A 13,717-nucleotide genomic window follows, 5' to 3' on the forward strand; every position below is an offset into this window, starting at 1 on the left:
GGTGCACAGGGGGAGCTATTCTATGAGGGGGGATGCACAGGGGGAGCTATTCTATAAGGGGGATGCACAGGGGGAGCTATTCTATAAGGGGGGATGCACAGGGGGGGCTATTCTATAAAGGAGAATGCACAGGGAGGCTATTCTATGAAGGGGGATGCACAGGGGGCTATTCTATATGGGGGGGTGCATGGGGGCTATTCTATATGGGGGGGTGCATGGGGGCTATTCTATATGGGAGGATGCACAGGGGGGGTTATTCTATATTGGGGAATGCACAGGGGGCTATTCTATGAGGGGGGGGATGCACAGGGGGAGCTATTCTATAAAGGGGGATGCACAGGGGGGCTATTCTATATTGGGGGGATGCACAGGGGGAGCTATTCTATATTGGGGGGATGCACGGGGGGGGGGCTATTCTATAAGGGGGGATGCACAGGGGGGCTATTCTATAAGGGAGAATGCACAGGGGGGCTATTCTATATGGGGGGATGCACAGGGGGAGCTATTCTATGAAGGGGGATGCACAGGGGGGCTATTCTATGAAGGGGAATGCACAGGGGGCTATTCTATGAGGGGGGGTGCACAGGGGGAGCTATTCTATATGGGGGGATGCACAGGGGGGCTATTCTATGAGGGAGGGATGCACAGGGGGAGCTATTCTATGAGGGGGGGGGGATGCACAGGGGGAGCTATTCTATGAAGGGGATGCACAGGGGGCTATTCTATGAGGGGGTGCACAGGGGGCTATTCTATATGGGAGGATGCACAGGGGGGCTATTCTATATTGGGGGGATGCACAGGGGGGCTATTCTATGAGGGGGGGGATGCACAGGGGGAGCTATTCTATGAAGGGGATGCACAGGGGGGCTATTCTATAAGGGAGAATGCACAGGGGGGCTATTCTATATGGGGGGATGCACAGGGGGGCTATTCTATATTGGGGGGATGCACAGGGGGGCTATTCTATGAGGGGGGGGATGCACAGGGGGCTATTCTATGAGGGGGGGATGCACAGGGGGAGCTATTCTATAAAGGAGAACGCACAGGGGGGCTATTCTATGAAGGGGGATGCACAGGGGGCTATTCTATGAGGGGGGATGCACAGGGGGCTATTCTAAGAGGGGGGTTGCACAAGGGGGCTATTCTATATGGGGGGATGCACAGGGGGCTATTCTATATGGGGAGATGCACAGGGGGGGGCTATTCTATATGGGGGGGATGCACAGGGGGGCTATCCTATATGGGGGATGCACAGGTGGGCTATTCTATATGGAGAGATGTGCAGCGGGGGGCTATTCTATATGGAGGGATGTATTGATGAGGATGTTGCTGGAGCAAGAAGCCTAAAATGTCTGTCTGACAGATCCCGTGGAGAGGAGTCATGGCCAGAGAAGCCTTCATGATGGCCGGAGCCGGATGGAGAAGAAAAGGAAAAGTCGACGTCTCTTCATGCAGAGAAGACGCCTACTGTGAGTCACTGAATGTAACTGCACTATAATAACTTATAAGGTCTTATAACTTATCAAGGGTGTCAAACTATGTCCCTCCAGATGTTGCAAAACTACAATTCCCGTCATGGTTTATCTGTCCAGTCATGATGGGATTTGTAGTGTTGTAACAACTGGAGGGTCGGAGTTTGACAACTGTGTTCTATTGTCAGTGTTCTTATACCGGAGATAGATAGGAGATAGATAGATAGATAGATAGATAGATAGATAGATAGATAGATAGATAGATAGATAGATAGATAGATAGGAGATAGATAGATAGGAGATAGGTAGATAGATAGATATGGGATAGATAGATAGATAGATAGATAGATAGATAGATAGATAGATAGATAGATAGATAGATAGATAGATAGATAGGAGATAGATAGGTAGGAGATAGATAGATAGATAGATAGGAGATAGATAGGTAGGAGATAGATAGATAGGTAGGAGATAGATAGATAGATAGATAGGAGATAGATAGATAGATAGATAGGAGATAGATAGGTAGATAGATAGGAGATAGATAGATAGATAGATAGATAGATAGGAGATAGATAGATAGATAGATAGATAGGAGATAGATAGATAGATAGATAGATAGGAGATAGATAGATAGGAGATAGATAGGTAGGAGATAGATAGATAGGTGATAGATAGATAGGTGATAGATAGATAGATAGATAGATAGATAGATAGGAGATAGATAGGTAGATAGATAGATAGATAGGAGATGGATAGATAGATAGATAGATAGATGGATAGATAGGAGATAGATAGATAGATAGATAGATAGATAGATAGGAGATAGATAGGAGATAGATAGATAGATAGGAGATGGATAGATAGATAGATGGATAGATAGGAGATAGATAGATAGATAGATAGATAGATAGTTAGATAGGAGATAGATAGATAGATAGATAGATAGATAGATAGATAGAAGATAGATAGGAGATAGATAGATAGATAGAAGATAGATAGGAGATAGATAGATAGGAGATAGATAGATAGGAGATAGATAGGAGATAGATAGATAGGAGATAGATAGGAGATAGATAGATAGGAGATAGATAGATAGATAGGAGATGGATAGATAGGAGATAGAAGATAGATAGGAGATAGATAGATAGGAGATAGATAGATAGGAGATAGATAGATAGATAGATAGAAGATTCATTAGCAGTTCATTATGTATCTTTGATTACACATGAGATCACAACCAGCAGACACATTTTAATAATGAGAACCTTCTATGTGGATGATCCTGGTATTTGTACGGTGGATGTTAGTTAGTAATGGCGGTGGTGGTGAAGGGGTTGTGATATTTGTTTCTTTTATACTGGTATTATTGGTCTGGGTGTACTGGATCTCAGTTATGGTTTGGTGGTATTAGTTAGTATGGGGTGGTAATGGTTGTGGTCACAGTGACAATATATGTTTCTTATATACTGGTGTATTGGATTTGGTCAGTAACGGTATATTTCTTCTATCCCCTATTAGTTCTGTTCTGGGGTCACATCCACACACTGATCCCCCACAGAACTCTGTATACTGATCTCTCACAAAGCCTCCAGTATACAATACACCAGGAATCCTCCAAGTACAACAGCTGCAAACACTACAACTCCCAGCATTTACTTACAGTCTGCAGCCCTCAGGATATGCTGGGAGTTGTAGTACATCCTCTGATAACAGCTGGTGCTGCAGAGATTCAGGGCTGATGGTTTTAACATGATAAGAGAACCAAAAGGGCATTACAGCACTGATAACAGGGTCACCGGGTACACAGAATGGTACCTTAAGGGTGCATTCACACAGACAGATTTAGCTGACAGATTTTTGAAGCCAAAGCCAGGAATGGAGTTGAAAAGAGGAGAAATCTCAGTTTTTCCTTTATTACCTGTTCTCTGCTTATAGTCTGTTCCTGGCTTTGGCTTCAAACATCGGTCAGATAAATCTCTCTGTTTAAAGGCATCCTAAGGTACTATGCTGTGCACCTGGAGCTAGGTTCCCTTTAATCCAATAGATGTATATCACAAGGGCTTTTCGTGGCTGGGAACACTGGCCACAATACTATAATTCTGTGGCGCATGTGTAATCTTCCTTTCCCGCACTTATTTGGGGAGGGTAATACCAGGTAAGGGCCAGGGTGGTGGATGGGCCGCTAGCCTGCCAGTCAAGGGCCAGTGCCGTGTGCTTGCCCCCCAGGCTAAAATCTGCCAGCCAGCCCCTGGCGGCATCCAATGTCTTCATCCATCAGTAATGATATTCTGAGTGATTGGACTCCGGGAGGCTCCGGCTGCGCTCATCTCTAGTCATCATGTCATCATTCTGTCCTAGGATACGCCCTTGTTTCATGCACCCATAGTATCTACCCTCTATGTATCTAAGCAATGACACAGACAAGTAAAATACATAATTACTTTGTGAATCTCTCTGGCTCCATAGTTCTCCTTCTGAGCTCCGGACGTGGGGTTCATCAACGTCTCCCAGGGTCTTCACTTCTTTTTGCTTCTCCTGCATAGAAACACACACACATATATATATATGTATATGCAGATACAAATGTGACACAGCGCACACATGGACAGGGCACACACACACACAGGGCACACATGTTCAGGACACACAGGGCATACACACACACACAGGGCACACATGTTCAGGACACACAGGGCACACACACACACAGGGCACACACACACACAGGGCACACACACACACAGGGCACACATGTTCAGGACACACAGGGCACACTGTCTCTGGGCATGCAGCATGTTACATTGAAGATGTCGCCCTTTGGGCAGTAGGACGTGATCCAACATAACAATCATATTACACAGGGAACGTTTATTATAAGATACGGCTCATTATAACACAATGAAGCGGTCCAGATCGTCCAACCAGGAACCGGTCGGGGTGCCCACTGCACCCTCCATTCATAACAAAGACAATAGGTGACATGGATACAGTGATGGCTCAGTCCTCACCATTGGTTCGGCCTCCGACTCTGCTGGGCTGTGATATTCTTTTGGCCTCCGTTTCTTCATGGGTTTCGAGGCCTCGTTGCCTACTGCAAACCCTTGGGATGGCTCCACGACCAGGGACCTGCTGTGGACACCCCAGAAACCGGGGAGAGGGGTGACACTGACCCACTCCCCAGCCACCTCTCCCCTCCCCTGCCCCCCCAGCCACCTCTCCCCTCCCCTGCCCCCCCAGCCACCTCTCCCATGCCCCCCCCAGCCACCTCTCCCATGCCCCCCCCAGCCACCTCTCCCATGCCCCCCCCAGCCACCTCTCCCCTCCCCTGCCCCCCCCAGCCACCTCTCCCCCCCCCTGCCCCCCCCCAGCCACCTCTCCATTCCCCTGCCCCCCCCCAGCCACCTCTCCCCTCCCCCCCCAGCCACCTCTCCCCTCCCCTGCCCCCCCCAGCCACCTCTTCCCTCCCCTGCCCCCCCAGCCACCTCGCCCCCCTCAGCCACCTCTCCCCTCCCCAGCCCCCCAGCCACCTCGCCCCCCTCAGCCACCTCTCCCCTCCCCTGCCCCCCCCAGCCACCTCTCCCCTCCCCTGCCCCCCCCAGCCACCTCTCCCTTCCCCTGCCCCCCCCAGCCACCTCTCCATTCCCCCGCCCCCCCCCAGCCACTTCTCCCCTCCCCTGCCCCCCCCAGCCACCTCTCCCCTCCCCCCCCAGCCACCTCTCCCCTCCCCTGCCCCCCCCAGCCACCTCTTCCCTCCCCTGCCCCCCCCAGCCACCTCTTCCCTCCCCTGCCCCCTCAGCCACCTCTCCCCTCCCCAGCCCCCCAGCCACCTCTCCCCTCCCCAGCCACCTCTCCCCTCCCCTGCCCCCCTCAGCCACCTCTCCCCTCCCCAGCCACCTCTCCCCTCCCCTGCCCCCCTCAGCCACCTCTCCCCTCCCCAGCCACCTCTCCCCTCCCCTCCCCTCCCCAGCCACCTCGCCCCCCCCAGCCACCTCTCCCCTCCCCTGCCCCCCTCAGCCACCTCTCCCCTCCCCAACCCCCCAGCCACCTCTCCCCTCCCATGACCCCCCCCAGCCACCTCTCCCCTCCCTGCCCCCCCCAGCCACCTCTCCCCTACCCGTTATTGTCACCTGTAGATAGTTGTCTCACCTCTCTTTATAGGGACAGACCTCTCCACAGGTTTGGCACTTTACCCCAGGTACATGCTGGCAGCCGCAGGTATCACAGAGACACAGCGCAGTGTCAGACTGAGGACTCTCCTTACCCTCAAGACCTGGAAAAGAATACAGGAGCCATAAGAAGTGATCACAAAGTCCTGGACCAGATCGCAGAATTACAGGACGCATCTAATGTAGTGTCCCCAAACCTGCCGCCATTTCACTGTTGCAAAACTACAACCCCCAACATGCAATTGTAGCTTTGCAAGAGGCTGGGGAACACTGTACTAGATGGACACTATGATTTGGGATGTGTATATCTATCTATCTATCTATATATATATATATATATACACTCACCGGCCACTTTATTAGGTACACCATGCTAGTAACGGGTGGTCTTCTGCTGCTGTAGCCCATCTGCCTCAGAGTTGGCCGTACTGTGCGATCAGAGATGCTCTTCTGCCTACCTTGGCTGTAACGGTTGGCTATTTGAGTCACTGTTGCTTTTCTATCAGCTGGAACCAGTCTGCCCATTCTCCTCTGACCTCTGGCATCAACAAGGCATTTCCGCCCACAGAACGGCCGCTCACTGGATGGTTTTTCTTTTTCGGACCATTCTCTGTAAACCCTAGAGATGGTTGTGCGTGAAAATCCCAGTAGATCAGCAGTTTCTGAAATACTCAGACCAGCCCTTCTGGCACCAACAACCATGCCACGTTCAAAGGCCCTCAAATCACCTTTCTTCCCCATACTGATGCTCGGTTTGAACTGCAGGAGATTGTCTTGACCATGTCTACATGCCTAAATGCACTGAGTTGCCGCCATGTGATTGGCTGATTAGAAATTAGGTGGTAACGTGCAGTTGGACAGGTGTACCTAATAAAGTGGCCGGTGAGTGTATATTAGGGGATGCAGTACAGCTATTGGAGAACTACAACTCCCATCATGCTCTGACAAGCCTCTGGTTCTGTAATAGTTGGAGACACACAGGTCAGCGGATGTTACACAATGAGGGTCACCTTGGCTGCTCATCTCTATGGTCTCTTGAGGGTTTTCCTCTTTGAGGCGGATGCGGGTCTCTTCTTTAGGATCCAGAGAGCTGAAACGGAACTAACACAGAATACAGGGATGAGGTCTCGCGCAGATTGCAGTTTTAGGCTATGTTCACATTTGTTAAAAACAGTGGCTGTTCTTGTTAGAAAAAATACAGTCAGTATTTTTGCATCAGTTAACCCCTTCCTCCGTGTTACATGACCTATTCCTGGCTTTGGCTGAAGGAACCTGCAGGCGGCCTGTTATAGAGCAGGACTGAGCGGATTGATTTATAGGTTTACGGGAAAAGCTCCAGGATAACTTGTCATTTAGTCATGTAAATTTCAGCTCATTCTGAGCCAAGTAGTCAAGAGGGCGGGGCTAACTGTGATTGACGGCTTTTTATTCGTACAATTATACAAAGTTAGAAGTTAATCGCTGGGTAGGACCCTTGTGTGCTAAGTAGTCATGTGACTCCCTGACATCTGAGAAGGTGCACATATAAAAAAAAAACTGTCAATCACTGATTAGCACCGCCCATTTGACTACTCAGCCCAAAATGAGGAGAGATTTCCTTGAATAAACAAGTTATCTTTTCCTGTAACCCTCTACATGAATCCAGTCAGCTCCTCCCACTCTATAACATGATTGCTACAGATTGCATTGCATTTTAATGGTGACAGGTTCCCTTTAAGGATCCCTTTAAGAAGACCCATATCTGCAGTGTGTTATGGCTTACAGTTATTATTTAGGACAGAAGCATTATATTCTTATAATAGCTGTGATCCTGTGATAGCTGTCACCGCTTTATAGGCGCAGTCGTTGCTTATTGCGGTAATTGGTTCACATGGAAGGATCCGGTTATCTTTCGCTCTTGATACTTTATTGCATCGGCCAGATGTGCAGTGAATGGAGACTCGTGATATTTCCATTGAGGTTTCGCATTATTCTGCATTGGCTTTAGAGCGCGCTGAAGTCTTTGTACTGACGCGTTTCTGCTGTTTCTTTTGTGTGGCCGTCCTAAGCTACGTCCTCGCCTGAATGGGGCTTGATGGCTGAATAGATGGAACTGTACTATATAGAGTACAGATACGGAGCAGCCGCCATTCATGCATCCTGGGTAGTACAAGAGCCAGTGAATAATATACGATCATTGATTTCTATGGCTGTAACTTCTCCTTATGGTCGTAAGAGAGGAACCTTTACTTCTTCTGTTATTGGTGAGAGCACACGGAGCTTTATCAGGATCGGGAGTGTCTGATGGGCTATCATTAGGATATATTATTAGTTAGAAGGGACCGTAATGGGTATACTTCATGTAGACAGGGCCGCACTTAGCACATTTAAAGGGGTACTTCAGCAAAAAAAAAAAAAAACAAACAAACCAAAAACATTCCTTCAAATTAACTCTCCAGTCTGACACAGTGCTCTCTGCTGCCACCTCTGTCCATGTCAGGAACTGTCCAGGAGCAGGAGAGGTTTTCTATGGGGATTTGCAGCTGCTCTGGACAGTTCCTGACATGGACAGAGGACCATCACCCATCCCCCCATTGCTCATTACCCCATTACCCATCCCCCATCACTCATTACCCCCATTACTCATCCCCCATAGCCCCCCTTACTTATCACCCCTCTCACTCATCACCCCCATCACCCATCCCCCACAACTCTAGGTTACATGTAGTGCACCATGCTATCTTGCAGCCTGTTGGTCACCCCCATAACTTCCAGTCCCAGCTCTCGTCCTTATCCTGTATTGGTAATCCTTATAACATTGATTGGCAGGGGTGACCGCGGTCAGCATGGGACCACAGTAATATTGCTACTTTATTTCCTATAGGAACGACTGTCACAAGTAAGCGTGCAACAACTGCTACAAGTTCATCCGGGACAGCACTGCTTTCTTACATGTAAAGTCCCCTGACTGACCTGGGGGTTCACTGTGGCCGTGACGGGCTCCAATCTCCTCCGTTCTTGCTGCTCTTCCACAAGGGGGCGCTGCATTTCTGAGTAGGTAACTACTTGTATATTCCCCACTGTATAAATGACAGATACAATTCTCAGTAATATGATGTGGGTCACAGGGTGTAGCGTACAGGGATTAATAGGAGTTATTCCTAGAGATGAGCGCAGCTCGATCACGTCCGTCTGAACACGAGAGTGCGGCATGTGATTACCGGTGGCTGAAGAAGTTAGATGCCGCCCTAGGGAGTCTGGGAAACATGGATAGAAGCTATGGCTTATCGCTGTATCCATGATTTCCAGGCAGCCTTAAGGACCTGAGCATACTCGAGTTATTACTTACTAGGATAACGTACAGTAAAGGGAATCTGTCTGGTCTATATCATGCTCAGAGCTGTATACACAGGGAGATAAAACACAGTATATCTGACTGTTGTTAAAGTTATAAAATCATGTTTTCCTTCTAAGCTCAAGTGTCATAGAGAGTGGACTAAGCTGCAGCATGCGTGTCTCCTCCCTGCATGATTGATGTACAAGTTCAGGGAGGAGGCGTGCATGCTGCAGCTCAGCCCTGCCTCTATGGTTCTTGAGCTTCGAAGGAAAACATGATTTTATAAGATCAGCTAAGAGACACATATTATGTATCTCCCTATCTGTCCATCCTGATATAGAGCTGTCAGATTCCTGCTAATACTACATGATATTATACTGTATTACGATGTCACTGATATTAGGTGCATTAGTTATACCTAACGCAGCGACCCCCCCCCATGTCCATCACTGCTGCTATACCTGAGGCAGAGGGTAAGAGCATCATGTCCTCCTGGGTCACCTGACCCACCGACACGTCGCTGTCCTCATCACTTTTCATTGTGGATGTCACTCTGCCCGTCCGTAGTAATGTACAGCCTGAATGGACACAAAAAACACGGGGGCTCAGAGAGGGACAGAGATGGGGGATGGAATAGAAGATATACATCCATGGTAATGGGAAGAGAGATGACTGCACACACCGGGGACATCCACAGGACAACAGCACAGTATACACAGTATATACCCTCCTGCAGAACACACCGCATATATACTCCTCTCAGCAGGCAGGATCTCCGGCAGCTACATCCATGCTGGGGGGGACAGGACAGATGGGATCAGACATCGGGCATCAGGTGTTCCCTTTCCTTTCTGCGATGGGCTATGGCAGTGAAGAGGTTAAATGCAGAGGCTCTTACCTAATGCAACGACGCTGCTGGTCCAACCGCAATCTGCAGGGAGCGAGTGCGCCTGCGCGTGTGTAACACGGGGGAAGATACAAGAGAAGGGGGGAGATGGGAGCCCAGCGGCTTACAGGCAAATGAAGGACTCGCTCTCCTCACCTATATAATTATATATATATATATACATAGTGATACACCGAGGACAAGGAGGATACACGGAACCCAGAGAGATGACAGGAGCGGAATATGGCGTCTCCCATCTTGTATCATACCGGTCAGAGCGCGAAAATGCAGAACGCTCGTATAGAGCCCAAAAAAAGCTCCCATATGTGTATAACGCCGGAATATAAGATGAGCCTTCTGTAGGAATCCATCAGGCTTCATGCATTGTAGATACAACCCCGGGGGAGGTGACGGTATATATACAGAAGGCTGAACGCAGAACAGAATACAGAACACATAATGCAGAACTGAATGCAGAATGCAGAACAGAATACAGAACGCAGAACAAAATACAGAACACATAATGCAGAATGCAGAACACAGAACAGAATGCAGAACAAAATACAGAATGCAGAACACAGAACAGAATGCAGAACACAGAAAGCAGAAGACAGAACAGAATACAGAACGCAGAACACAGAACAATGCAGAACACAGAACAGAATGCAGAACACAGGACAGAGTGCAGAACGCAGAACAAAATACAGACCGCAGAACAAAATACAGAACACATAATGCAGAATGCAGAACAGAATGCAGAACACAGAACAGAATGCAGAACAAAATGCAGAACAGAATGCAGAACACAGAAAGCAGAACACAGAACAGAATACAGAACGCAGAACAGAACGCAGAACACAGAACAATGCAGAACACAGAACAGAATGCAGAACACAGGACAGAGTGCAGAATGCAGAACAAAATACAGAACGCAGAACAAAATACAGAACACATAATGCAGAACACAGAACAGAATGCAGAACAAAATACAGAATGCAGAACAAAATACAGAACACAGAATGCAGAACAGAATGCAGAACACAGAACAGAATGCAGAACACAGAAAGCAGAACAGAATGCAGAACACAGAACAGAATACAGAACGCAGAACAGAACAAAGAACGCAGAACACAGAATGCAGAACAATGCAGAACACAGAACAGAATGCAGAACACAGGACAGAGTGCAGAACGCAGAACAAAATACAGAACGCAGAACAAAATGCAGAATGCAGAACACAGAACAATGCAGAACACTGAACAGAAGGCAGAACAGAATGCAGAACACAGAACAGAATACAGAACGCAGAACAAAATACAGAATGCAGAACGCAGAACAGAATGCAGAACAAAATACAGAACACAGAATAAAGAACACAGAACAGAATGCAGAACACAGAAAGCAGAACAGAATGCAGAACACAGAACAGAATGCAGAACACAGAATGCAGAACACAGGACAGAGTGCAGAACGCAGAACAAAATACAGAACGCAGAATGCAGAACACAGAACAGAATGCAGAACACATAACAGAACGCAGAACAGAATGCAGAACACAGAACAGAATACAGAACGCAGAACAAAATACAGAATGCAGAACGCAGAACAGAATGCAGAACAAAATACAGAACACAGAATGCAGAATGCAGAACAGAATGCAGAACACAGAACAGAATGCAGAACACAGAAAGCAGAACAGAATGCAGAACACAGAACAGAATACAGAACGCAGAACAGAACACAGAACGCAGAACACAGAATGCAGAACAATGCAGAACACAGAACAGAATGCAGAACGCAGAACAAAATACAGAACGCAGAACAAAATACAGAACGCAGAATGCAGAACACAGAACAGAATGCAGAACACAGAACAGAACGCAGAACAGAATGCAGAACACAGAACAGAATACAGAACGCAGAACAAAATACAGAATGCAGAACGCAGAACAGAATGCAGAACACAGAACAGAATACACAACACAGAACGCAGAACAGAACGCAGAACAGAATACACAACACAGAACGCAGAACAGAATACACAACACAGAACGCAGAACAGAATACACAACACAGAACGCAGAACAGAATACACAACACAGAACGCAGAACAGAATACAGAACGCAGAACAGAATACAGAACGCAGAACAGAATACAGAACGCAGAACAGAATACAGAACGCAGAACAGAATACAGAACGCAGAACAGAATACCGAACACAGAACAGAATGCACAACACAGAACAGAATGCAGAACACAGAACAGAATACAGAACACAGAACAGAATACAGAACACAGAACAGAATACAGAACACAGAACAGAATACAGATTGCTGAATCGAATACAGAATGCTGAACACAGAACAGAATACAGAACGTTGAATGCAGAACAGAATACAGAACACAGAACAGAATACAGAACAGAATTCAGAACACAGAATGCAGAACAGAATACAGAACGCAGAATCGAATACAAAACGCTGAATGCAGAACAGAATACAGAAGGCAGAATGCAGAACAGAATACAGAACACAGATTGCAGAACAGAATACAGAACGCAGAACAGAATACAGAACGCTGAATGCAGAACAGAATACAGAACAGAGAACAGAATACAGAACGCTGAACGCAGAACAGAATACAGAACGCAATACAGAACGCAGAACAGAATACAGAACGCTCAATGCAAAACAGAATACAGAACGCTGAATGCAGAACAGAATGCAGAACGCTGAAAGCAGAACAGAATACAGAACGCTGAAAGCAGAACAGAATACAGAACGCTGAACGCAGAACAGAATACAGAACGCAGAACAGAATACAGAACGCAGAACAGAATACAGAACGCTGAATGCAGAACAGAATACAGAATGCAGAACAGAATACAGAACACAGAATGCAGAACGCTGAACGCAGAACAGAATACAGAACGCTGACAGAATACAGAATGCAGAACAGAATACAGAACGCTGAATGCAGAACAGAATACAGAATGCAGAAGGCAGAACAAAATACAGAATGCAGAACAGGATACAGAACACAGAACAGAATACAGAACGCAGAACAGAATACAGAACGCAGAACAGAATACAGAATGCAGAACACAGAACAGAATACAGAATGCAGAACAGAATGCAGAATGCAGAACAGAAAACAGAACGCAGAATCGAATACAGAACGCTGAATGCAGAACAGAATACAGAAGGCAGAATGCAGAACAGAATACAGAATGCAGAACAGAATACAGAACGCAGAATCGAATACAGAACACTGAATGCAGAACAGAATACAGAAGGCAGAATGCAGAACAGAATACAGAACGCAGAATACAGAATGCAGAACAGAATACAGAACGCAGAATCGAATACAGGACACTGAATGCAGAACAGAATACAGAAGGCAGAATAGAATGCAGAACGCAGAACAGAATACAGAACGCTGAATGCAGAACGCAGAACAGAATACAGAATGCTGAACGCAGAACAGAATACAGAACAGAGAACAGAATACAGAACGCTGAACGCAGAACAGAATACAGAACGCTGAACGCAGAACAGAATACAGAACGCAGAACAGAGTACAGAACGCTCAATGCAAAACAGAATACAGAACGCTGAACGCAGAACAGAATACAGAACGCTGAACGCAGAACAGAATACAGAACGCTGAACGCAGAACAGAATACAGAACGCTGAACGCAGAACAGAATACAGAACGCTGAACGCAGAACAGAATACAGAACGCTGAAAGCAGAACAGAATACAGAACGCAGAACAGAATACAGAACACTGAACGCAGAACAGAATACAGAACGCAGAACAGAATACAGAACGCTGAATGCAGAACAGAATACAGAATGCAGAACAATACAGA

At 47.1% G+C, this 13,717-nt stretch overlaps 2 protein-coding genes across 2 annotated transcripts in view; one reads left to right on the forward strand and one right to left on the reverse strand.

Moving 5' to 3' along the window:
* Nucleotides 1-8,673, reverse strand: part of L3MBTL1 (L3MBTL histone methyl-lysine binding protein 1) — a 36,681-nt gene extending 28,008 nt beyond the window's left edge. Inside the window, exons 1-5 of the mRNA XM_069951743.1 lie at nt 8,594-8,673; nt 6,652-6,742; nt 5,622-5,745; nt 4,484-4,640; nt 3,917-4,010 (exon numbers count right to left, since the gene is read on the reverse strand). Coding sequence (XP_069807844.1) covers nt 3,917-4,010; nt 4,484-4,640; nt 5,622-5,745; nt 6,652-6,742; nt 8,594-8,668 — 541 coding nt within the window. The 5' untranslated portion in view covers nt 8,669-8,673. The remainder of the gene's footprint in view (nt 1-3,916; nt 4,011-4,483; nt 4,641-5,621; nt 5,746-6,651; nt 6,743-8,593) is intronic.
* Nucleotides 8,674-10,321: 1,648 nt separating this feature from the next.
* LOC138771919 (trichohyalin-like) lies at nt 10,322-13,461 on the forward strand. Its single transcript, XM_069951921.1, has 2 exons — nt 10,322-12,005; nt 12,824-13,461. Exons 1-2 carry the CDS (start codon nt 10,322-10,324, stop codon nt 13,459-13,461), a joined length of 2,322 nt encoding a protein of 773 aa, XP_069808022.1.
* Nucleotides 13,462-13,717: the final 256 nt, after the last annotated feature.

Source organism: Dendropsophus ebraccatus, chromosome 14, assembly GCF_027789765.1.
Source record: "Dendropsophus ebraccatus isolate aDenEbr1 chromosome 14, aDenEbr1.pat, whole genome shotgun sequence".
Taxonomy (NCBI): Eukaryota; Metazoa; Chordata; class Amphibia; order Anura; family Hylidae; genus Dendropsophus; species Dendropsophus ebraccatus.